The 26113-nt window shown below is 52.5% G+C and overlaps 1 protein-coding gene across 1 annotated transcript in view; it reads left to right on the forward strand.

The window, feature by feature from the left end:
• The window catches only part of LOC140381690 (WD repeat and HMG-box DNA-binding protein 1-like), a 56608-nt gene that overhangs the window by 7987 nt on the left and 22508 nt on the right, over window positions 1-26113 (forward strand). Inside the window, exons 4-18 of the mRNA XM_072465800.1 lie at window positions 3832-3943; window positions 4078-4128; window positions 4524-4619; window positions 5599-5691; window positions 6137-6243; window positions 6638-6770; window positions 6852-7035; window positions 12137-12324; window positions 12835-13019; window positions 16043-16284; window positions 20914-21048; window positions 21137-21293; window positions 21851-21965; window positions 22497-22628; window positions 22709-22890. Coding sequence (XP_072321901.1) covers window positions 3832-3943; window positions 4078-4128; window positions 4524-4619; window positions 5599-5691; window positions 6137-6243; window positions 6638-6770; window positions 6852-7035; window positions 12137-12324; window positions 12835-13019; window positions 16043-16284; window positions 20914-21048; window positions 21137-21293; window positions 21851-21965; window positions 22497-22628; window positions 22709-22890 — 2112 coding nt within the window. The remainder of the gene's footprint in view (window positions 1-3831; window positions 3944-4077; window positions 4129-4523; window positions 4620-5598; window positions 5692-6136; window positions 6244-6637; window positions 6771-6851; window positions 7036-12136; window positions 12325-12834; window positions 13020-16042; window positions 16285-20913; window positions 21049-21136; window positions 21294-21850; window positions 21966-22496; window positions 22629-22708; window positions 22891-26113) is intronic.

The following is a 26113-nucleotide window of genomic DNA, read 5'->3' on the forward strand; positions in this document are numbered from 1 at the left end:
TAAACACGCTCTAAACACGCTCTAAACCCGCTCTAAACCCGCTCTAAACCCGCTCTAAACCCGCTCTAAACCCGCTCTAAACCCGCTCTAAACCCGCTCTAAACATGCTCTAAACACGCTCTAAACCCGCTCTAAACATGCTCTAAACACGCTCTAAACCCGCTCTAAACCCGCTCTAAACCCGCTCTAAACATGCTCTAAACACGCTCTAAACACGCTCTAAACACGCTCTAAACACGCTCTAAACCCGCTCTAAACACGCTCTAAACCCGCTTTAAACCCGCTCTAAACCCGCTCTAAACCCGCTCTAAACATGCTCTAAACCCGCTCTAAACCCGCTCTAAACCCGCACTAAACATGCTCTAAACCCGCTCTAAACATGCTCTAAACCCGCTCTAAACCCGCTCTAAACACGCTCTAAACCCGCTCTAAACACGCTCTAAACACGCTCTAAACCCGCTCTAAACCCGCTCTAAACACGCTCTAAACCCGCTCTAAACACGCTCTAAACACGCTCTAAACACGCTCTAAACCCGCTCTAAACCCGCTCTAAACACGCTCTAAACACGCTCTAAACACGCTCTAAACACGCTCTAAACACGCTCTAAACACGCTCTAAACACGCTCTAAACCCGCTCTAAACCCGCTCTAAACCCGCTCTAAACACGCTCTAAACACGCTCTAAACCCGCTTTAAACACGCTCTAAACCCGCTCTAAACACGCTCTAAACCCGCTCTAAACCCGCTTTAAACACGCTCTAAACATGCTCTAAACCCGCTCTAAACCCGCTCTAAACACGCTCTAAACCCGCTTTAAACCCGCTCTAAACCCGCTCTAAACCCGCTTTAAACCCGCTCTAAACACGCTCTAAACCCGCTCTAAACCCGCTCTAAACACGCTTTAAACACGCTTTAAACACGCTCTAAACACGCTCTAAACCCGCTCTAAACCCGCTCTAAACACGCTCTAAACCCGCTCTAAACCCGCTTTAAACACGCTCTAAACATGCTCTAAACCCGCTCTAAACATGCTCTAAACCCGCTTTAAACCCGCTCTAAACCAGCTTTAAACACGCTCTAAACCCGCTTTAAACACGCTCTAAACCCGCTCTAAACCCGCTCTAAACACGCTCTAAACCCGCTCTAAACACGCTCTAAACACGCTCTAAACACGCTCTAAACACGCTCTAAACACGCTCTAAACCCGCTCTAAACATGCTTTAAACACGCTCTAAACACGCTCTAAACACGCTCTAAACCCGCTCTAAACATGCTCTAAACATGCTCTAAACCCGCTCTAAACATGCTCTAAACACGCTCTAAACACGCTCTAAACACGCTCTAAACACGCTCTAAACACGCTCTAAACACGCTCTAAACACGCTCTAAACCCGCTCTAAACCCGCTCTAAACATGCTCTAAACCCGCTCTAAACATGCTCTAAACCCGCTCTAAACCCGCTCTAAACATGCTCTAAACACGCTCTAAACACGCTCTAAACCCGCTCTAAACATGCTCTAAACCCGCTCTAAACATGCTCTAAACATGCTCTAAACACGCTCTAAACACGCTCTAAACACGCTCTAAACACGCTCTAAACACGCTCTAAACCCGCTCTAAACCCGCTCTAAACATGCTCTAAACCCGCTTTAAACACGCTCTAAACCCGCTCTAAACCCGCTCTAAACATGCTCTAAACACGCTCTAAACACGCTCTAAACACGCTCTAAACCCGCTCTAAACATGCTCTAAACACGCTCTAAACACGCTCTAAACACGCTCTAAACCCGCTCTAAACATGCTCTAAACCCGCTCTAAACCCGCTCTAAACATGCTCTAAACATGCTCTAAACACGCTCTAAACACGCTCTAAACCCGCTCTAAACACGCTCTAAACACGCTCTAAACCCGCTCTAAACATGCTCTAAACACGCTCTAAACACGCTCTAAACCCGCTCTAAACATGCTCTAAACACGCTCTAAACACGCTCTAAACACGCTCTAAACCCGCTCTAAACATGCTCTAAACCCGCTCTAAACCCGCTCTAAACATGCTCTAAACCCGCTCTAAACATGCTCTAAACACGCTCTAAACACGCTCTAAACCCGCTCTAAACCCGCTCTAAACCCGCTCTAAACCCGCTCTAAACCCGCTCTAAACATGCTCTAAACACGCTCTAAACACGCTCTAAACCCGCTCTAAACATGCTCTAAACCCGCTCTAAACCCGCTCTAAACCCGCTCTAAACCCGCTCTAAACCCGCTCTAAACATGCTCTAAACCCGCTCTAAACACGCTCTAAACACGCTCTAAACCCGCTCTAAACACGCTCTAAACCCGCTCTAAACACGCTCTAAACACGCTCTAAACACGCTCTAAACACGCTCTAAACACGCTCTAAACCCGCTCTAAACATGCTCTAAACACGCTCTAAACATGCTCTAAACCCGCTCTAAACATGCTCTAAACATGCTCTAAACACGCTCTAAACCCGCTCTAAACATGCTCTAAACCCGCTCTAAACATGCTCTAAACATGCTCTAAACCCGCTCTAAACACGCTCTAAACACGCTCTAAACACGCTCTAAACACGCTCTAAACATGCTCTAAACCCGCTCTAAACATGCTCTAAACACGCTCTAAACACGCTCTAAACCCGCTCTAAACCCGCTCTAAACATGCTCTAAACCCGCTCTAAACATGCTCTAAACATGCTCTAAACATGCTCTAAACCCGCTCTAAACACGCTCTAAACCCGCTCTAAACCCGCTCTAAACACGCTCTAAACACGCTCTAAACCCGCTCTAAATCCGCTCTAAACCCGCTCTAAACCCGCTCTAAACATGCTCTAAACACGCTCTAAACCCGCTCTAAACCCGCTCTAAACATGCTCTAAACACGCTCTAAACCCGCTCTAAACCCGCTCTAAACATGCTCTAAACATGCTCTAAACCCGCTCTAAACCCGCTCTAAACATGCTCTAAACACGCTCTAAACACGCTCTAAACCCGCTCTAAACATGCTCTAAACCCGCTTTAAACACGCTCTAAACCCGCTCTAAACACGCTCTAAACCCGCTTTAAACCCGCTTTAAACTCGCTCTAAACACGCTCTAAACCCGCTCTAAACATGCTCTAAACACGCTCTAAACCCGCTCTAAACCCGCTCTAAACATGCTCTAAACACGCTCTAAACACGCTCTAAACCCGCTCTAAACCAGCTTTAAACACGCTCTAAACACGCTCTAAACCCGCTCTAAACCCGCTTTAAACTCGCTCTAAACCCGCTTTAAACACGCTCTAAACACGCTCTAAACACGCTCTAAACCCGCTCTAAACACGCTTTAAACACGCTCTAAACAAGCTCTAAACACGCTCTAAACCCGCTCTAAACACGCTCTAAACACGCTCTAAACCCGCTCTAAACACGCTTTAAACACGCTCTAAACACGCTCTAAACACGCTCTAAACCCGCTCTAAACCCGCTCTAAACCCGCTCTAAACCCGCTCTAAACCCGCTCTAAACCCGCTCTAAACACGCTCTAAACATGCTCTAAACACGCTCTAAACCCGCTCTAAACCCGCTCTAAACACGCTCTAAACACGCTCTAAACACGCTCTAAACATGCTCTAAACACGCTCTAAACACGCTCTAAACACGCTCTAAACCCGCTCTAAACCCGCTCTAAACATGCTCTAAACCCGCTCTAAACATGCTTTAAACATGCTTTAAACACGCTCTAAACACGCTCTAAACACGCTCTAAACACGCTCTAAACCCGCTCTAAACCCGCTCTAAACCCGCTCTAAACCCGTCTCTCTCTGGTTTCAGTGACTTCCTGGTGAAGGTGGTGCAGGTCGGGGACAGCAGTGATCAGAAGACACTCAGAGGTCACGAGGCCCCGGTGCTCAGCGTGACCTTTGACCCTCGAGACCAGCTCGTGGTCAGTGGTACCTCACGTTTACTCATCATCTGACCTCACGTTTACTCATCATCTGACCTCACGTTTACTCATCATCTGACCTCACGTTTACTCATCATCTGACCCTGACCTCACGTTTACTCATCTGACCGCAGGCGTCGTCCAGCTGCGACGGCTCCGTGATCGTGTGGAACATCGAGCAGCAGGTTTGTGGTTCCATCAGGGTTTGTTGTGTTTTACAGGACGTTGTTCTTGACCCTTCAGAATAATTCCTGCGTCGTTGCTCACGTCCATATTCATGCCATGTTCAAAGTGCATCGTCTGTTCTTAAAGTATCAAAGCTTTTCAAACCCTGGGTAAAGTGACTGCTGCACTTCCTGTGGCTCTTACACAATAAAAGCATCTGTGCCACTGCAGGAAGAGCTTTATTGTGAAAGTCAGAGGGTGTCGGAGCATTTGGAGCGGTGCAGAGAAGAAGACGTGTGCAAAATGTGTTGTTCAAATCTGTTTCATTAGAATTAAACCTCACGTTGTTTTGATCACATTCTCAAAGTGCATATTGGGACATGTATGACATCATTGGTCTGTGATTGGTCCTCAGAGTCAGGTGACCCGCTGGACTCTGCTGCACAAAACTAACGACGTGTCCAACGCCAAGTCTCTGTGTCGCCTGGCGTTCCAGCCGCTGTCCGGAAAGGTACGCCCCCTTCTGTGGCCACGCCCCCTTCTGTGTTACACCTGTGATGCCCCGCCCCCTTCTGTGTTACACCTGATGCCTCGCCCCTTTTGTACCTATACCTGATGCCCCGCCCCTTTTGTACCTACACCTGATGCCCCGCCCCTTTTGTACCTACACCTGATGCCCGCCCCCTTCTGTGTTACACCTGATGCCCCGCCCCTTTTGTACCTACACCTGATGCCCGCCCCCTTCTGTGTTACACCTGATGCCCCGCCCCTTTTGTACCTACACCTGATGCCCGCCCCCTTCTGTGTTACACCTGATGCCCCGCCCCTTTTGTACCTACACCTGATGCCCCGCCCCTTTTGTACCTACACCTGATGCCCCGCCCCTTTTGTACCTACACCTGATGCCCGCCCCCTTCTGTGTTACACCTGATGCCTCGCCCCTTCTGTACCTACACCTGATGCCCCGCCCCTTCTGTACCTACACCTGATGCCCCGCCCCTTTTGTACCTACACCTGATGCCCCGCCCCTTCTGTACCTACACCTGATGCCCCGCCCCGTTTGTACCTACACCTGATGCCTCGTCCCTTCTGTACCTACACCTGATGCCCCGCCCCTTTTGTACCTACACCTGATGCCCCACCCCTTTTGTACCTACACCTGATGCCCCGCCCCTTTTGTACCTACACCTGATGCCCCGCCCCTTTTGTACCTACACCTGATGCCCCGCCCCGTTTGTACCTACACCTGATGCCTCGTCCCTTCTATACCTACACCTGATGCCCCGCCCCTTCTCTACTTACACCTGATGCCCCGCCCATTCTGTGTTACACCTGATGCCTCGCCCCTTCTGTACCTACACCTGATGCCCCGCCCCTTCTGTACCTACACCTGATGCCCCGCCCCTTCTGTACCTACACCTGATGCCCCGCCCCTTCTGTACCTACACCTGATGCCCCGCCCGTGTGACCTGGCGTTCTCTCGTTCTCAGTTCTTGGCCGTTCCCGTGGGGGACAAAGTTCACCTGTACGAGAGGGACACCTGGAGTCATGTGACCAGTCTGAGCGACGACCTCATTACTCAGGTAACTATGTCCCTCGGGTCACCACCACGACGATGGTTTGTGATGCGTTTGTGTGGGCGTCGTCATGGCGTCTCACTGCTCATTTACATAAACTCTTTGTCCATGTGACCATGTGACCAGGTTCTGTTTAACGTGTTCATCCGGTATTTGCATAATCCATATTTCAGTAATGAAGTTTGTATGGACACCAGCAGAACGAGCCACGCCCATCTGTGAGGGAAACACCCCTGCTGGCCCGGTCCACAGTCCCCCGTCCACAGTTCCCAGTCCGCAGTCCCCCGTCCGCAGTCCCCCCGTCCGCAGTCCCCAGTCCGCAGTCCCCCGTCCAGTCCCCCGTCCACAGTTCCCAGTCCCCCGTCCGCAGTCCCCCCGTCCGCAGTCCCCCCGTCCGCAGTCCCCCCGTCCGCAGTCCCCTGTGTTCTCTGACGGCCTCTCTCTGTTGCAGCCGGTGAACGTGGTCTGCTGGTCTCCATGTGGGAAACGTCTGGCCGCGGCGTCGGTGGGTGGAGTCATGGTGATCTGGGACGTCAGCTCCAGGGTGTGTCTGGAGAGGTAAACTAACCAGACTTTCCTCGTTAATAATCCCCACACGTCTTGTTTTTCTCATGCAAATTATTTGAACAACTTTTGACCCCACATTGGTCCTGTGACCCCAGTTTGGGGCCCGTCAGATGAAAAATTAATTAAAATGATATTTTAAATATCAGGACAGGATTTTGGGCGTGTCAAATTTGAACCAATATGGCCGACGCCCTGTTTGGTTTAGGGCGGGGCCATAGTATAATTGTGTAATCTCTGTCTTAAGCTGACTGGACATATCAGGTGAAGTATGAAGTCGACACTTACGGTCACACGTTTGTACATCTTTTTAGAGTGTTTTAAGTATGATCGAGGAGAGAACTATAGTTTATAGTTGTTTTATAGTGACGTGTGTGCTGTTCCTCAGGCAGAAGCATGAGAAGGGCTTCACGGTGTGCGCTCTGGCCTGGAGTCCTGGAGGGTGTGACCTGGCCTACACCGACACAGAGGGCTGTGTGGGGCTCCTGGAGCGAGTGTGCGCCGGAGCAGAGCCTCACAAGGTCCCAACATCTACTCAAACCTTGGCTCAAGTCCTCTCACCACAGAGAAACCAGACGCTGTAAGAGTCTCTCCTTCTGCAGGCGCCCCCAGGGGCCACCGCCGCGCGAGACCTGGACGACCTGTTCGATGAGGACGAGGACGGACCGATGGACGAAGGCGAGTCGCCGCTGAAGAGACGAGCGGAACGAGACGACGAGGACGACGTCACGCCGACGGGACGAGTCAGGAACAGAGCGGCTTTCCTCGACGACGACAACTCTCTGGGTACGAAAGATCAACGAGCGTGGCAGAGTGGTTAGCCTCACTGTGAGGGCCCTTCAGAGCCCACGCTTCTCCTGCCTGTGACCCAGACACCACGTGGGGGTGGTGTTCTCGGGGTGGTGTTCTCTCTGGGTGGTGTTCTCTCTGGGTGGTGTTCTCTCTGGGTGGTGTTCTCTCGGGGTGGTGTTCTCTCGGGGTGGTGTTCTCTCTGGGTGGTGTTCTCTCTGGGTGGTGTTCTCTCGGGGTGGTGTTCTCTCTGGGTGGTGTTCTCTCGGGGTGGTGTTCTCTCGGGGTGGTGTTCTCTCGGGTGGTGTTCTCTCTGGGTGGTGTTCTCTCGGGTGGTGTTCTCTCTGGGTGGTGTTCTCTCGGGGTGGTGTTCTCTCGGGGTGGTGTTCTCTCGGGGTGGTGTTCTCTCGGGGTGGTGTTCTCTCTGGGTGGTGTTCTCTCTGGGTGGTGTTCTCTCGGGGTGGTGTTCTCTCGGGGTGGTGTTCTCTCGGGGTGGTGTTCTCTCGGGGTGGTGTTCTCTCAGGGTGGTGTTCTCTCGGGGTGGTGTTCTCTCGGGGTGGTGTTCTCTCGGGGTGGTGTTCTCTCGGGGTGGTGTTCTCTCGGGGTGGTGTTCTCTCTGGGTGGTGTTCTCTCTGGGTGGTGTTCTCTCTGGGTGGTGTTCTCTCTGGGTGGTGTTCTCTCTGGGTGGTGTTCTCTCGGGGTGGTGTTCTCTCGGGGTGGTGTTCTCTCGGGGTGGTGTTCTCTCGGGGTGGTGTTCTCTCGGGGTGGTGTTCTCTCGGGGTGGTGTTCTCGGTTTTTGTTTTAGATTCTCAGTGGAAATGCACCTGCCATGAACCTGTCAGACACAGAAATGACAGAACATATTCTACAGTTCTAATGTTGAGCTGAAGTCAAGTTCTGGGACATGAAATAATATTCTAGGTCTGTCTGAGGGCGCATGAGACGCATGAGGCGCATGAGGCGCATGAGGCGCATGAGGCGCATGAGACGCATGAGGCGCATGAGACGCATGAGACGCATGAGGCGCATGAGGCGCATGAGACGCATGAGGCGCATGAGGCGCATGAGACGCATGAGACGCATGAGGCGCATGAGACGCATGAGGCGCATGAGGCGCATGAGACGCATGAGGCGCATGAGACGCATGAGGCGCATGAGACGCATGAGACGCATGAGGCGCATGAGGCGCATGAGACGCATGAGGCGCATGAGGCGCATGAGGCGCATGAGGCGCATGAGGCGCATGAGGCGCATGAGGCGCATGAGGCGCATGAGACGCATGAGGCGCATGAGGCGCATGAGGCGCATGAGACGCATGAGGCGCATGAGACGCATGAGGCGCATGAGGCGCATGAGACGCATGAGACGCATGAGGCGCATGAGACGCATGAGGCGCATGAGACGCATGAGGCGCATGAGACGCATGAGGCGCATGAGACGCATGAGGCGCATGAGACGCATGAGGCGCATGAGGCGCATGGGGCGCACGGGGCGCATGAGGCGCATGAGACGCATGAGGCGCATGAGGCGCATGGGGCGCACGGGGCGCATGAGGCGCACGGGGCGCACGCCTGTAGTTTACGCTCTTTAGACTGGACGTGTGAACAGGCTGAGAGATAGATTTTCAAAGTTAGGGGCCAGGGGCCCCCCCTACCTAAAAAGTTAGGGGCCCCCAGCAATTTCAGGGGCCCACAAGCGCACGCGGCATCATGGCGTCATAAGAACAAGATACATGTGTTTTAAACCTGGTTATTAGCATGTAAAACAATTGAAAGTACTTTGATCTGTTCTTTGATATATCATGTTTCTAAGATACAAAATAAATACTGTTTACAGCATTTGCCACTCCCCCGCACACATGCCACTCCCCCGTGCTCGTGCCACTCCCCCGCACACATGCCACTCCCCCGTGCACGTGCCACTCCCCCGTGCACATGCCACTCCCCCGCACACATGCCACTCCCCCGTGCACGTGCCACTCCCCCGCACACATGCCACTCCCCCGTGCTCGTGCCACTCCCCCGCACACATGCCACTCCCCCGTGCTCGTGCCACTCCCCCGTGCTCGTGCCACTCCCCCGCACACATGCCACTCCCCCGCACACATGCCACTCCCCCGTACACGTGCCACTCCCCCGTGCTCGTGCCACTCCCCCGCACACGTGCCACTCCCCCGTGCACGTGCCACTCCCCCGTGCTCGTGCCACTCCCCCGTGCTCGTGCCACTCCCCCGTGCTCGTGCCACTCCCCCGTGCTCGTGCCACTCCCCCGTGCTCGTGCCACTCCCCCGTGCTCGTGCCACTCCCCCGCACACATGCCACTCCCCCGTGCTCGTGCCACTCCCCCGCACACATGCCACTCCCCCGTGCTCGTGCCACTCCCCCGCACACATGCCACTCCCCCGTGCTCGTGCCACTCCCCCGCGCACATGCCACTCCCCCGTGCACGTGCCACTCCCCCGCACACGTGCCACTCCCCCGCGCACGTGCCACTCCCCCGCACACATGCCACTCCCCCGTGCTCGTGCCACTCCCCCGCACACATGCCACTCCCCCGTGCTCGTGCCACTCCCCCGTGCTCGTGCCACTCCCCCGCGCACATGCCACTCCCCCGCACACATGCCACTCCCCCGCGCACATGCCACTCCCCCGCACACATGCCACTCCCCCGCGCACATGCCACTCCCCCGCACACATGCCACTCCCCCGCGCACATGCCACTCCCCCGTGCTCGTGCCACTCCCCCGCACACATGCCACTCCCCCGTGCTCGTGCCACTCCCCCGCACACATGCCACTCCCCCGTGCTCGTGCCACTCCCCCGTGCTCGTGCCACTCCCCCGCACACATGCCACTCCCCCGCACACATGCCACTCCCCCGTGCTCGTGCCACTCCCCCGCACACATGCCACTCCCCCGTGCTCGTGCCACTCCCCCGCACACATGCCACTCCCCCGTGCTCGTGCCACTCCCCCGCACACATGCCACTCCCCCGCGCACGTGCCACTCCCCCGTGCTCGTGCCACTCCCCCGCACACATGCCACTCCCCCGTGCTCGTGCCACTCCCCCGTGCTCGTGCCACTCCCCCGTGCTCGTGCCACTCCCCCGTGCTCGTGCCACTCCCCCGCACACATGCCACTCCCCCGTGCTCGTGCCACTCCCCCGCGCACGTGCCACTCCCCCGTGCTCGTGCCACTCCCCCGTGCTCGTGCCACTCCCCCGTGCACGTGCCACTCCCCCGTGCTCGTGCCACTCCCCCGCACACATGCCACTCCCCCGCGCTCGTGCCACTCCCCCGTGCACGTGCCACTCCCCCGTGCACATGCCACTCCCCCGTGCACGTGCCACTCCCCCGTGCTCGTGCCACTCCCCCGTGTGGACTGATACAACACACACGTGCGTTTGTTTATTAGCTCTGATCGCATCATCTCGCGTCTCCAGTAGATTTCCATCTCATATGAGTCAACTCGAACTGTCTTTCTCCGTCTTCATTTTGTCCCGTCACTGAGGGAACTATATTAATATAGATCAATGCACTTAAACACGCGGAAACGTGCTGCTCATGGGGACGAGCCGCACGCGGCTGCAGATAAGCAGTAGGTGCGTTTTATGATTGATACGAGGAAATGAGACTCGTCCGTTCAACCTTTAAGCCATGAAAATGCCCCAAATATGGCCAAATTACTAGTTAAATCGATACATGAGCACGGCGGGCCCCCTTCAAATTCAAACCCCGGGCCCACCGGTGATTTGAGGGCCTACGGGCCCCGGGCCCCCGTCTATTTTGCAGCCTGCAATAGAATCATATTTTCATACAATGAAAAGCCTCAAATCTAGAGTTCACATTTACTGTGGAATTCATCTTGAACACGTGTGTGTTTAGTTTATCTTTCCACATCTTTGTAGACGGCACTGGCCCTCAGCACTGGCCCCAACACGACCGAACGCAGCGGCCAATCAGATGCCACTTTCATCGAAATTAGATCACGGACACCGCTCGGCCAATGAGAAGCGAGAAGACTGTGAAGTGGCATGTCCGTCAAAACCAAACTTAAGCCATGAAAATGCCCCAAATATGGACAAATTACTAGTTAAATCTTGATTTTTTTTCGAGAAATTTTGATACAGGGGCCCGGGGCCCCTCCTAATTCAAAGCCTGGGCCCGCCGGAGATTTGAGGGCCTACGGGCCCCGGGCCCCCGTCTATTTTGCAGCCTGGTGTAGGTCTCTTTAGACTGGACACCTGTAGGTCTCTTTAGACTGGACACCTGTAGGTCTCTAGACTGGACACCTGTAGGTCTCTAGACTGGACACCTGTAGGTCTCTTTAGACTGGACACCTGTAGGTCTCTAGACTGGACACCTGTAGGTCTCTAGACTGGACACCTGTAGGTCTCTTTAGACTGGACACCTGTAGGTCTCTTTAGACTGGACACCTGTAGGTCTCTAGACTGGACACCTGTAGGTCTCTTTTAAACTGGACACCTGTAGGTCTCTTTAGACTGGACACCTGTAGGTCTCTTTAAACTGGACACCTGTAGGTCTCTTTAGACTGGACACCTGTAGGTCTCTTTAGACTGGACACCTGTAGGTTTCTTTAGACTGGACACCTGTAGGTTTCTTTAGACTGGACACCTGTAGGTCTCGGACACCTGTAGGTCTCTTTAGACTGGACACCTGCAGGTCTCGGACACCTGTAGGTTTCTTTAGACTGGACACCTGTAGGTCTTTTTAGACTGGACACCTGTAGGTCTCTTTAGACTGGACACCTGTAGGTCTCGGACACCTGTAGGTTTCTTTAGACTGGACACCTGTAGGTCTTTTTAGACTGGACACCTGTAGGTCTCTTTAAACTGGACACCTGTAGGTCTTTTTAGACTGGACACCTGTAGGTCTCTTTAGACTGGACACCTGTAGGTTTCTTTAGACTGGACACCTGTAGGTCTCTTTAAACTGGACACCTGTAGGTCTCTTTAAACTGGACACCTGTAGGTCTCTTTAGACTGGACACCTGTAGGTCTCTTTAGACTGGACACCTGTAGGTCTCTTTAGACTGGACACCTGTAGGCCTCCTCATGAGTAACGTGTTCTCCGTCTGCAGACACTGACTCTCTGAAACTCGGGGGACAGAAGTTCCTGGATGAAGATGATGACGGAGGCGGTTCTGTAGCGCCTCCTGCTGGTCCTCCGGTGTCACTGCGTCCCGTGTACGAGGGCCCTTTGGCCACGCCTCCTCAGAGAGCCTTCCAGCCCGGGGCCACAGCGGCTCACCTCACCCACAGATTCATGGTACACACTTCTGAGCAGGATCTTCTGAGCTACAGCGCTCGCTCTGTCAGACTCCTCGGCTCTGGACCAATCAGACGCCGTAGATCTGGACTCTTTGGGTTGTGCTCAATATGTTCATAAAGTGTTAGATTGAGAAGAACATTTCCTCTGGGGACAATATATTACATTTGAGATAATTTCATGGATGTTTGAAGAAATGCACGATTTCAATATTGAGTTTAGAGTAAAAAATCAAGAAGAAAAAGAGCGGATAAAGAATATAAAAGGGGGAAAAAATCTAATAAATTAATAATGTGATATTTCTGACATTTGTCTGATAATTAAACCTCGACTAAAACGCTTCAAGACATTTGGATTGACATTGTCTGAATATAGTGTCTGGGCTTAGTTTACTTTAAAGTTTCAGTGGACACGCTTTACGTCCAACGCTTCATCTCGTCTCCTGCAGTTTCCACCACAGTTGTAGTTCATAACCTCATTTGATGTGCCCTGACCCGCCCCGTGTCTCAGGTGTGGAACTCGGTGGGGATCGTCCGTGGATATAACGACGAGCCGGAAAACGCCGTCGACATCGAGTTCCACGACTCGGCCGTTCACCACAACATGCACCTGTCCAACGCACTGGGACACAAGATGGCCGACATCTCCCAGGAGGCCGTGCTGCTGGCCTGCCCCGGCACCGACGAGCTCGCCAGGTACAGCCGGGGCATCTGACACATCTGACGTACGGAGGGAGGGCAGCAGGACCTAGAACCGAGACTAGAACCGAGACTAGAACTCTTATAGTGTTTCAGAGTCTGTTCTTTACGGGCTGAACATCTCAGTAAACTCTTGTGTCCTTCTCCCTCAGTAAACTCTTGTGTCCTTCTCCCTCAGTAAACTCTTGTGTCCTTCTCCCTCAGTAAACTCTAGTGTCCTTCTCCCTCAGTAAACTCTAGTGTCCTTCTCCCTCAGTAAACTCTTGTGTCCTTCTCCCTCAGTAAACTCTAGTGTCCTTCTCCCTCAGTAAACTCTTGTGTCCTTCTCCCTCAGTAAACTCTTGTGTCCTTCTCCCTCAGTAAACTCTAGTGTCCTTCTCCCTCAGTAAACTCTAGTGTCCTTCTCCCTCAGTAAACTCTTGTGTCCTTCTCCCTCAGTAAACTCTTGTGTCCTTCTCCCTCAGTAAACTCTTGTGTCCTTCTCCCTCAGTAAACTCTAGTGTCCTTCTCCCTCAGTAAACTCTAGTGTCCTTCTCCCTCAGTAAACTCTTGTGTCCTTCTCCCTCAGTAAACTCTAGTGTCCTTCTCCCTCAGTAAACTCTAGTGTGTCCTTCTCCCTCAGTAAACTCTAGTGTGTCCTTCTCCCTCAGTAAACTCTAGTGTGTCCTTCTCCCTCAGTAAACTCTAGTGTCCTTCTCCCTCAGTAAACTCTTGTGTCCTTCTCCCTCAGTAAACTCTTGTGTCCTTCTCCCTCAGTAAACTCTTGTGTCCTTCTCCCTCAGTAAACTCTTGTGTCTTTCTCCCTCAGTAAACTCTAGTGTGTCCTTCTCCCTCAGTAAACTCTTGTGTCCTTCTCCCTCAGTAAACTCTAGTGTGTCCTTCTCCCTCAGTAAACTCTAGTGTGTCCTTCTCCCTCAGTAAACTCTAGTGTGTCCTTCTCCCTCAGTAAACTCTTGTGTCCTTCTCCCTCAGTAAACTATTGTGTCCTTCTCCCTCAGTAAACTCTTGTGTCCTTCTCCCTCAGTAAACTCTAGTGTGTCCTTCTCCCTCAGTAAACTCTTGTGTCCTTCTCCCTCAGTAAACTCTTGTGTCCTTCTCCCTCAGTAAACTCTTGTGTCCTTCTCCCTCAGTAAACTCTTGTGTCCTTCTCCCTCAGTAAACTCTTGTGTCCTTCTCCCTCAGTAAACTTTAGTGTGTCCTTCTCCCTCAGTAAACTCTTGTGTCCTTCTCCCTCAGTAAACTCTAGTGTGTCCTTCTCCCTCAGTAAACTCTAGTGTCCTTCTCCCTCAGTAAACTCTTGTGTCCTTCTCCCTCAGTAAACTCTAGTGTCCTTCTCCCTCAGTAAACTCTTGTGTCCTTCTCCCTCAGTAAACTCTTGTGTCCTTCTCCCTCAGTAAACTCTTGTGTCCTTCTCCCTCAGTAAACTCTTGTGTCCTTCTCCCTCAGTAAACTCTTGTGTCCTTCTCCCTCAGTAAACTCTAGTGTCCTTCTCCCTCAGTAAACTCTTGTGTCCTTCTCCCTCAGTAAACTCTTGTGTCCTTCTCCCTCAGTAAACTCTAGTGTCCTTCTCCCTCAGTAAACTCTAGTGTGTCCTTCTCCCTCAGTAAACTCTAGTGTGTCCTTCTCCCTCAGTAAACTCTAGTGTGTCCTTCTCCCTCAGTAAACTCTAGTGTGTCCTTCTCCCTCAGTAAACTCTAGTGTCCTTCTCCCTCAGTAAACTCTTGTGTCCTTCTCCCTCAGTAAACTCTTGTGTCCTTCTCCCTCAGTAAACTCTTGTGTCCTTCTCCCTCAGTAAACTCTAGTGTGTCCTTCTCCCTCAGTAAACTCTAGTGTGTCCTTCTCCCTCAGTAAACTCTTGTGTCCTTCTCCCTCAGTAAACTCTAGTGTGTCCTTCTCCCTCAGTAAACTCTAGTGTCCTTCTCCCTCAGTAAACTCTTGTGTCCTTCTCCCTCAGTAAACTCTTGTGTCCTTCTCCCTCAGTAAACTCTAGTGTGTCCTTCTCCCTCAGTAAACTCTTGTGTCCTTCTCCCTCAGTAAACTCTTGTGTCCTTCTCCCTCAGTAAACTCTTGTGTCCTTCTCCCTCAGTAAACTCTTGTGTCCTTCTCCCTCAGTAAACTCTTGTGTCCTTCTCCCTCAGTAAACTCTAGTGTGTCCTTCTCCCTCAGTAAACTCTTGTGTCCTTCTCCCTCAGTAAACTCTAGTGTGTCCTTCTCCCTCAGTAAACTCTTGTGTCCTTCTCCCTCAGTAAACTCTTGTGTCCTTCTCCCTCAGTAAACTCTTGTGTCCTTCTCCCTCAGTAAACTCTAGTGTGTCCTTCTCCCTCAGTAAACTCTAGTGTGTCCTTCTCCCTCAGTAAACTCTAGTGTGTCCTTCTCCCTCAGTAAACTCTAGTGTCCTTCTCCCTCAGTAAACTCTTGTGTCCTTCTCCCTCAGTAAACTCTTGTGTCCTTCTCCCTCAGTAAACTCTTGTGTCCTTCTCCCTCAGTAAACTCTAGTGTGTCCTTCTCCCTCAGTAAACTCTAGTGTGTCCTTCTCCCTCAGTAAACTCTTGTGTCCTTCTCCCTCAGTAAACTCTAGTGTGTCCTTCTCCCTCAGTAAACTCTAGTGTCCTTCTCCCTCAGTAAACTCTTGTGTCCTTCTCCCTCAGTAAACTCTTGTGTCCTTCTCCCTCAGTAAACTCTAGTGTGTCCTTCTCCCTCAGTAAACTCTTGTGTCCTTCTCCCTCAGTAAACTCTTGTGTCCTTCTCCCTCAGTAAACTCTTGTGTCCTTCTCCCTCAGTAAACTCTTGTGTCCTTCTCCCTCAGTAAACTCTTGTGTCCTTCTCCCTCAGTAAACTCTAGTGTGTCCTTCTCCCTCAGTAAACTCTTGTGTCCTTCTCCCTCAGTAAACTCTAGTGTGTCCTTCTCCCTCAGTAAACTCTTGTGTCCTTCTCCCTCAGTAAACTCTTGTGTCCTTCTCCCTCAGTAAACTCTTGTGTCCTTCTCCCTCAGTAAACTCTAGTGTGTCCTTCTCCCTCAGTAAACTCTTGTGCGTGCACTTCTCGTCCTGGGACACTAATAAAGAGTGGCTGGTGGACCTGCCGCAGGGCGAGGACGCTCAGGCGCTGTGTTTGGGCCGAGGCTGGGCCGCCGTGGCCACATCTGCCCTGCTCCTGAGACTCTTCACCATCGGAGGAATCCAGAAGGAAGTGTTCAGCCTGAGCGGGAACGTGGTGTGTTTGTGCGCGCACGGAGAGCAGCTATGTGTCGTCTACCACAGAGGTATTTAACGTGTGCGTGCCGTGACGTGATGTGATGTGATGTTGCATAACCATATCTGCTTTAAATCGCAGGCCGATTCGTTGGTTTGGCTTGTCACATGACTAAAGACAAAAGTAAACTCTATGAAGCTTTAAGTTACTCTCGTGAGTGGCTCCTGTGTTCAGGGTAGAAAAAGCTTCAGTTGTTTCATCTGGACTCAGTTTGAAAAAATAGACGTTTCGACTCTCATCCAAGACTCATTGTCAATAAAAGAATTTAGTGAATTTAATGAAGTAGAAAGAGTTGTTTGTTTCAACAGAAACTCCCCCTTGTATCTACCGAGCCTATTCAGAATCTTAATGGTCTATTAGAATCCTCTTTGTCTTTGTGAGACCCTGGCTCAACCACCCTGAGGACCTGATTAGCATATAAATGTCTTTGTCCTGGTCCTCTACCTTTCCAGGGGTTCAGTAACCCATTATAAATAACAGGAAGATTAAACCTAAGCCCTCCATTTCTGTTTAAAGAAGGTCTTTCTTTTTTAACAAAAATAGCTTCCTTGACTCCTCTTTCAAACCATCTTTTCTCCTGCTTAAAACCTTCACCTCACCGTCTTCAAACGAGTGATTAGAGGCTTCAAGATGGAGATGCACGGCGCTCTGTGGACCTGAACTTGTATTTCTTCTGTGCTGATAAAGCCTCTTGTGTAGAGGCTGTTTCGTCTCACCTATGTAACGTTCTTTACAACTTTCTTCACTGCATTGGATCGAATAAACTACATTGCTCTGTTTTTGTCCTTAGGGTGAACCAGTTTTTGTCTTAAAGTGTTTCCTGGTTTAAAATAAACAGGGACTGTCTAAAAATTCTCTGCAGTTTTTCCGACAGGCCAGACACATAAGGGATAGAAACACCCTTCCTTCTCTGTTCAGTTTCCCTTTTGTCCTGCTTCTTGGTTCTCTTCACTCTGTTGAGAGCCCAAGCGGGGTAACCACAGGCTGAGAGGGCATTTCGGACATGTTTTTCCTCTTTCTTCTTGTCCTCTGAGCTGGTGGACACACCTTGAGCTCTGTGTTGTAAGGTTCTGATCACTCTCAGCTTGTGCTGTAGTGGGTGGTTGGAACCAAAGAGCAGATACTGGTCCGTGTGTGTAGGTTTCCTATATACTTCTATTTGGAGTTTCCCGTCCTCTCCTCTGATCGTGGAACAATCAAGAAAGGCCAAGCGATTCTCCTTAGGGTCTTCTCTTGTAAACCTGATATGTGGGTCCACAGCATTGATGTGATCAGAGAAGGTTTCCAGCTCTTGTTTCTTGATTGTTACAAAAGTATCATCGACATAGCGGAGCCACAGTTTTGGGGCTATGCCTGAGAATGAGGACAGTGCCTTCTTCTCAAAGTGCTCCATGTACAGGTTGGCCACTATGGGAGAGACGGGCGAGCCCATGGCACAGCCATGAATCTGTCTGTAAAATTGTCCCCGGAATTGAAAGTAAGTGGTGTTCAGACAGATGTCCAACAGTTTACATATGTGTTCAGGTGTCAGTTTGGTCCTTTCCTGTAGGGTGGTGTCTTCCTGCAGTCTGATCCTCACTGCTGCTACTGCATCAGAGGTCAGAGGTCAGATGCAGGTGAACAGGGACACAACATCATATGAAACCATGAGGTCATCTGGGTCCAGTTGGAGATGTTTCACTTTGTCCACAAAGTTGTGCGTGTTTTCCACATGATGTTCCGAATTCCCCACAAGCGGAGCCAATATAGTTGTTAAATGCTTGGCCACATTGTAAGTGATGGAATCTGTGCTGCACACTATGGGTCACACTGTTATTTATAATGGGTTACTGAACCCCTGGAAAGGTAGAGGACCAGGACATTTAGATGCTAATCAGGTCCTCAGGGTGGTTGAGCCAGGGTCTCACAAAGACAAAGAGGATTCTAATAGCCCATTAAGATTCTGAATAGGCTCGGTAGATACAAGGGGGAAGTTTCTGTTGAAACAAACAACTCTTTCTACTTCAGGAAGGCTCCGCCCAATGGGCGGGTCTTACCACAGAACAGTATTAATATCGGAGTTCTCGATCTAAATTCTTTTATTGACAATGACTCTTGGATGAGAGTCGAAACGTCTATTTTTTCAAACTGAGTCCAGATGAAACAACTGAAGCTTTTTCTACTATGGAACACGCCTGGACGAATGAGGGATTACACCGACATATTTCCAAGAATCCTGTGTTCAGGGTTTCATCATGAGTGACTCCTGTGTTCAGGGTTTCATCATGAGTGGCTCCTGTGTTCAGGGTTTCATCATGAGTGGCTCCTGTGTTCAGGGTTTCATCATGAGTGGCTCCTGTGTTCAGGGTTTCATCATGAGTGACTCCTGTGTTCAGGGTTTCATCATGAGTGACTCCTGTGTTCAGGGTTTCATCATGAGTGGCTCCTGTGTTCAGGGTTTCATTATGAGTGACTCCTGTGTTGAGGGTTTCATCATGAGTGACTCCTGTGTTCAGGGTTTCATCATGAGTGGCTCCTGTGTTCAGGGTTTCATTATGAGTGACTCCTGTGTTCAGGGTTTCATCATGAGTGACTCCTGTGTTCAGGGTTTCATCATGAGTGACTCCTGTGTTCAGGGTTTCATCATGAGTGACTCCTGTGTTCAGGGTTTCATCATGAGTGGCTCCTGTGTTCAGGGTTTCATCATGAGTGACTCCTGTGTTCAGGGTTTCATCATGAGTGGCTCCTGTGTTCAGGGTTTCATCATGAGTGGCTCATGAGTGGCTCCTGTGTTCAGGGTTTCATTATGAGTGGCTCCTGTGTTCAGGGTTTCATCATGAGTGACTCCTGTGTTCAGGGTTTCATCATGAGTGACTCCTGTGTTCAGGGTTTCATCATGAGTGACTCCTGTGTTCAGGGTTTCATCATGAGTGACTCCTGTGTTCAGGGTTTCATCATGAGTGACTCCTGTGTTCAGGGTTTCATCATGAGTGACTCCTGTGTTCAGGGTTTCATCATGAGTGACTCCTGTGTTCAGGGTTTCATCATGAGTGACTCCTGTGTTCAGGGTTTCATCATGAGTGGCTCCTGTGTTCAGGGTTTCATCATGAGTGACTCCTGTGTTCAGGGTTTCATCATGAGTGACTCATGAGTGGCTCCTGTGTTCAGGGTTTCATCATGAGTGGCTCCTGTGTTCAGGGTTTCATCATGAGTGACTCCTGTGTTCAGGGTTTCATCATGAGTGACTCCTGTGTTCAGGGTTTCATCATGAGTGGCTCCTGTGTTCAGGGTTTCATCATGAGTGGCTCCTGTGTTCAGGGTTTCATCATGAGTGGCTCCTGTGTTCAGGGTTTCATCATGAGTGGCTCCTGTGTTCAGGGTTTCATCATGAGTGGCTCCTGTGTTCAGGGTTTCATCATGAGTGGCTCCTGTGTTCAGGGTTTCATCATGAGTGACTCCTGTGTTCAGGGTTTCATCATGAGTGACTCCTGTGTTCAGGGTTTCATCATGAGTGACTCATGAGTGGCTCCTGTGTTCAGGGTTTCATCATGAGTGGCTCCTGTGTTCAGGGTTTCATCATGAGTGGCTCCTGTGTTCAGGGTTTCATCATGAGTGGCTCCTGTGTTCAGGGTTTCATCATGAGTGACTCCTGTGTTCAGGGTTTCATCATGAGTGACTCCTGTGTTCAGGGTTTCATCATGAGTGGCTCCTGTGTTCAGGGTTTCATTATGAGTGACTCCTGTGTTCAGGGTTTCATCATGAGTGGCTCCTGTGTTCAGGGTTTCATCATGAGTGACTCCTGTGTTCAGGGTTTCATCATGAGTGACTCCTGTGTTCAGGGTTTCATCATGAGTGACTCCTGTGTTCAGGGTTTCATCATGAGTGGCTCCTGTGTTCAGGGTTTCATTATGAGTGACTCCTGTGTTCAGGGTTTCATCATGAGTGACTCCTGTGTTCAGGGTTTCATCATGAGTGACTCCTGTGTTCAGGGTTTCATCATGAGTGACTCCTGTGTTCAGGGTTTCATCATGAGTGACTCCTGTGTTCAGGGTTTCATCATGAGTGACTCCTGTGTTCAGGGTTTCATCATGAGTGACTCCTGTGTTCAGGGTTTCATCATGAGTGACTCCTGTGTTCAGGGTTTCATCATGAGTGACTCCTGTGTTCAGGGTTTCATCATGAGTGGCTCCTGTGTTCAGGGTTTCATCATGAGTGACTCCTGTGTTCAGGGTTTCATCATGAGTGACTCCTGTGTTCAGGGTTTCATCATGAGTGACTCCTGTGTTCAGGGTTTCATCATGAGTGACTCCTGTGTTCAGGGTTTCATCATGAGTGACTCCTGTGTTCAGGGTTTCATCATGAGTGACTCCTGTGTTCAGGGTTTCATCATGAGTGACTCCTGTGTTCAGGGTTTCATCATGAGTGGCTCCTGTGTTCAGGGTTTCATCATGAGTGACTCCTGTGTTCAGGGTTTCATCATGAGTGACTCCTGTGTTCAGGGTTTCATCATGAGTGACTCCTGTGTTCAGGGTTTCATCATGAGTGACTCCTGTGTTCAGGGTTTCATCATGAGTGACTCCTGTGTTCAGGGTTTCATCATGAGTGGCTCCTGTGTTCAGGGTTTCATCATGAGTGGCTCATGAGTGGCTCCTGTGTTCAGGTCCAGGCATCTCTGGAGACCAGGCTCTGGGCGTCCAGCTGCTGTCTCTGTCCAGGAGGAGGAGACTGATCCTGGACACGCCTCTGCCTCTGAGTCCTTGCTCTCACCTCAGCTGGATGGGCTTCAGCGCCGAGGGTCTGAACCTCCACCATCATCTTCAGGGACCCCGAGGGCGTGGTCCCCGAGGGCGTGGTCCGGATGTTGATCCTTTCTGTGTTTTCAGGGACCCCGTGCTCTGTGGACTCCGAGGGCGTGGTCCGGATGTTGAACCGCTCTTTGGGAAACACCTGGACTCCGATCTGTAACACCAGAGACACCTGCAAGAGCAAGTCTGACCACTACTGGGTCATCGGCGTCCACGAGAACCCTCAGCAGATCAGGCAAGAACAAAGAGCCTTAGCAACACAAAGCTAGCAAAGCACGTTAGCTTTTGCCACGCCCCTCACACACTAGCTTTAGCCACGCCCCTCACACACACTAGCTTTAGCCACGTCCCTCACACACACTAGCTTTAGCCACGCCCCTCACACACACTAGCTTTAGCCACGCCCCTCACACACACTAGCTTTAGCCACGCCCCTCACACACACTAGCTTTAGCCACGTCCCTCACACACACTAGCTTTAGCCACGTCCCTCACACACACTAGCTTTAGCCACGCCCCTCACACACACTAGCTTTAGCCACGTCCCTCACACACACTAGCTTTAGCCACGCCCCTCACACACACTAGCTTTAGCCACGCCCCTCACACACACACTAGCTTTAGCCACGCCCCTCACACACACTAGCTTTAGCCACGCCCCTCACACACTGAACACTAAAGCTCTTTTAGTGTCTTAAGAGTCCTTCAGGAGGACTTAGACCTGCGCTAACCCAAACGTGGCCTTCACACAGGTAATGATGGGCGTGTTTTGCGTTTGTGGGTGTGTTCCAGGTGTATCCCGTGTAAAGGCTCCAGGTTCCCTCCCACTCTGCCCAGACCTGCTGTGGCCGTGCTCTCCTTTAAGATCCCTCTGTGTCAGACGTCCACAGAGAAGGGTCAGATGGAGGTACTGTCCAGAACCACGTTGTGTTCTTGTGACATCACCACATTTAAACTGTTTGAATCCTCAGGTGAACTCTGTGTGGCAGAGGTCAGAGGTCACGTTCATGTCTAATTACTGTGCCGATCCAGTCTTCTCTGTCGCCACAAATAAACAAAAGTCACATTATTATTTAACATTAAATGAAAAAAGTATATTTGTCATTGTGATGGTGGAATGCCGTAGTCCTGGTTTGGACCTGGTTTAGTCCTGGTTTAGGGCTGGTTTAGGGCTGGTTTAGACCTGGTTTAGACCTGGTTTAGACCTGGTTTAGTTCTGTTTTGTACTTGGACTGTCGCAGATATGCCACAAACCCTAAAGTGTCTTATTTTAAGTGTTATGATGTCATGTCAACACAGCCTTGTTTTAGGTTCAATTGAAGTAAAAATCCCCTTTTCAAATATTTCTTTTGTAAAATCTTGTTTAGTTTCGAGTTTAGTCTTGGTTTAGATCTGCTGAGATGGTTTAGTCCTGGTCTAAACCCTGTTCTGTTCTCAGGAGCAGTTCTGGAGGTCCACGCTGCTTCACAATCACTTCAGTTTCCTGTCGTCGAGCGGATACGAGATCGACGAGGACGCTCAGAGCAAGAGTCTGAAGGAACAACAAGAACTGCTCATGAAGATGTTTGCTGTGAGTTTTCACCTTTGACCTGTTTCGCAGCTCTCCTGTGACCTTTGACCCTCAGCTCCCCTGTGACCTTTGACCCTCAGCTCTCCTGTAAACTGCACCGTGAGTTCCGCTGTGTGGAGTTGGCAGAGATGATGAGTCAGAACCTTGTGACTCTGGCCATTAAATACGCGTCTCGCAGCGGAAAGATGGGACTGGCCCAGAGGCTGAGTGAGATCGCCCTGGAGAAGGACCAGGACCAGGACCAGGACCAGGAGCCGGCCAGGTATGCAGGATGGGACGGCATCTGACACACACCCTTCATCTGCTCGCTTTAGCCTCCGTGTGCCGCTCGCTTTAGCCTCCGTGTCTCGCTTTAGTCTCCGTGCGCCGCTCGCTTTAGCCTCCGTGCGTCGCTCGCTTTAGCCTCCGTGCGCCGCTCGCTTTAGCCTCCGTCTGTTGCTCGCTTTATCCTCCGTGCGGCGCTCGCTTTAGCCTCCGTGCGCCGCTCGCTTTAGCCTCCGTGTGCCGCTCGCTTTAGCCTCCATGTCTCGCTTTAGCCTCCGTGTGTCGCTCGCTTTAGCCTCCGTGTTTCGCTTTAGCCTCCGTGTCTCGCTTTAGCCTCCGTGCGCCGCTCGCTTTAGCCTCCGTGTGCCGCTCGCTTTAGCCTCCGTGTGCCGCTCGCTTTAGCCTCCGTGTCTCGCTTTAGCCTCCGTGTGTCGCTCGCTTTAGCCTCCGTGTTTCGCTTTAGCCTCCGTGTCTCGCTTTAGCCTCCGTGTGCCGCTCGCTTTAGCCTCCGTCTCTCGCTTTAGCCTCCGTGCCTCGCTTTAGCCTCCGTGCCTCGCTTTAGCCTCCGTGCCTTGCTTTAGCCTCCGTGCCTCGCTTTAGCCTCCGTGTCTCGCTTTAGCCTCCGTGCGCCGCTCGCTTTAGCCTCCGTGCCTCGCTTTAGCCTCCGTGTCTCGCTTTAGCCTCCGTGCGCCGCTCGCTTTAGCCTCCGTGCCTCGCTTTAGCCTCCGTGTCTCGCTTTAGCCTCCGTGTGTCGCTCGCTTTAGCCTCCGTGCCTCGCTTTAGCCTCCGTGTCTCGCTTTAGCCTCCGTGCGCCGCTCGCTTTAGCCTCCGTGCGCCGCTCGCTTTAGCCTCCGTGCGCCGCTCGCTTTAGCCTCCGTGTCTCACTTTAGCCTCCGTGCGCCGCTCGCTTTAGCCTCCGTGCGCCGCTCGCTTTAGCCTCCGTGCGCCGCTCGCTTTAGCCTCCGTGTCTCGCTTTAGCCTCCGTGTGCCGCTCGCTTTAGCCTCCGTGTGCCGCTCGCTTTAGCCTCCGTGCGCCGCTCGCTTTAGCCTCCGTGTCTCACTTTAGCCTCCGTGCGCCGCTCGCTTTAGCCTCCGTGCGCCGCTCGCTTTAGCCTCCGTGCGCCGCTCGCTTTAGCCTCCGTGCGCCGCTCGCTTTAGCCTCCGTGTCTCGCTTTAGCCTCCGTGTGCCGCTCGCTTTAGCCTCCGTGTGTTGCTCGCTTTAGCCTCCGTGTCTCGCTTTAGCCTCCGTGCGCCGCTCGCTTTAGCCTCCGTGCGCCGCTCGCTGTAGCCTCCGTGCGCCGCTCGCTGTAGCCTCCGTGTGTCGCTCGCTTTAGCCTCCGTGTCTCGCTTTAGTCTCCGTGCGCCGCTCGCTTTAGCCTCCGTGCGTCGCTCGCTTTAGCCTCCGTGCCTCGCTCGCTTTAGCCTCCGTGCCTCGCTCGCTTTAGCCTCCGTGCCTCGCTCGCTTTAGCCTCCGTGTGCCGCTCGCTTTAGCCTCGTGTCTCGCTTTAGCCTCCGTGTCTCGCTTTAGCCTCCGTGCCTCGCTTTAGCCTCCGTGTCTCGCTTTAGCCTCCGTGTCTCGCTTTAGCCTCCGTGTCTCGCTTTAGCCTCCGTGCCTCGCTTTAGCCTCCGTGTCTCGCTTTAGCCTCCGTGTCTCGCTTTAGCCTCCGTGTCTCGCTTTAGCCTCCGTGTCTCGCTTTAGCCTCCGTGCCTCGCTTTAGCCTCCGTGTCTCGCTTTAGCCTCCGTGCCTCGCTTTAGCCTCCGTGTCTCGCTTTAGCCTCCGTGCCTCGCTTTAGCCTCCGTGCCTCGCTTTAGCCTCCGTGTCTCGCTTTAGCCTCCGTGTGCCGCTCGCTTTAGCCTCGGTGTCTCACTTTAGCCTCCGTGTCTCGCTTTAGCCTCCGTGTGCCGCTCGCTTTAGCCTCGGTGTCTCACTTTAGCCTCAGTGTCTCGCTTTAGCCTCCGTGCGCCGCTCGCTTTAGCCTCTGTGTGTCGCTCGCTTTAGCCTCCGTGTCTCACTTTAGCCTCCGTGCGCCGCTCGCTTTAGCCTCCGTGCGCCGCTCGCTTTAGCCTCCGTGCGCCGCTCGCTTTAGCCTCCGTGTCTCACTTTAGCCTCCGTGCGCCGCTCGCTTTAGCCTCCGTGCGCCGCTCGCTTTAGCCTCCGTGCGCCGCTCGCTTTAGCCTCCGTGCGCCGCTCGCTTTAGCCTCCGTGTCTCGCTTTAGCCTCCGTGTGCCGCTCGCTTTAGCCTCCGTGTGCCGCTCGCTTTAGCCTCCGTGCGCCGCTCGCTTTAGCCTCCGTGTCTCACTTTAGCCTCCGTGCGCCGCTCGCTTTAGCCTCCGTGCGCCGCTCGCTTTAGCCTCCGTGCGCCGCTCGCTTTAGCCTCCGTGCGCCGCTCGCTTTAGCCTCCGTGTCTCGCTTTAGCCTCCGTGTGCCGCTCGCTTTAGCCTCCGTGTGTTGCTCGCTTTAGCCTCCGTGTCTCGCTTTAGCCTCCGTGCGCCGCTCGCTTTAGCCTCCGTGCGCCGCTCGCTGTAGCCTCCGTGCGCCGCTCGCTGTAGCCTCCGTGTGTCGCTCGCTTTAGCCTCCGTGTCTCGCTTTAGTCTCCGTGCGCCGCTCGCTTTAGCCTCCGTGTGTCGCTCGCTTTAGCCTCCGTGCCTCGCTCGCTTTAGCCTCCGTGCCTCGCTTTAGCCTCCGTGCCTCGCTTTAGCCTCCGTGTCTCGCTTTAGCCTCCGTGTGCCGCTCGCTTTAGCCCCGGTGTCTCACTTTAGCCTCCGTGTCTCGCTTTAGCCTCCGTGTGCCGCTCGCTTTAGCCTCGGTGTCTCACTTTAGCCTCAGTGTCTCGCTTTAGCCTCCGTGCGCCGCTCGCTTTAGCCTCTGTGTGTCGCTCGCTTTAGCCTCCGTGTCTCACTTTAGCCTCCGTGCGCCGCTCGCTTTAGCCTCCGTGCGCCGCTCGCTTTAGCCTCCGTGCGCCGCTCGCTTTAGCCTCCGTGTCTCACTTTAGCCTCCGTGCGCCGCTCGCTTTAGCCTCCGTGCGCCGCTCGCTTTAGCCTCCGTGCGCCGCTCGCTTTAGCCTCCGTGCGCCGCTCGCTTTAGCCTCCGTGTCTCGCTTTAGCCTCCGTTTGCCGCTCGCTTTAGCCTCCGTGTGCCGCTCGCTTTAGCCTCCGTGCGCCGCTCGCTTTAGCCTCCGTGTCTCACTTTAGCCTCCGTGCGCCGCTCGCTTTAGCCTCC

This window comes from Eucyclogobius newberryi, unplaced genomic scaffold, assembly GCF_026437365.1.
Source record: "Eucyclogobius newberryi isolate DKJ021-1_F unplaced genomic scaffold, fEucNew1.0.hap1 SCAF_5, whole genome shotgun sequence".
Taxonomy (NCBI): Eukaryota; Metazoa; Chordata; class Actinopteri; order Gobiiformes; family Gobiidae; genus Eucyclogobius; species Eucyclogobius newberryi.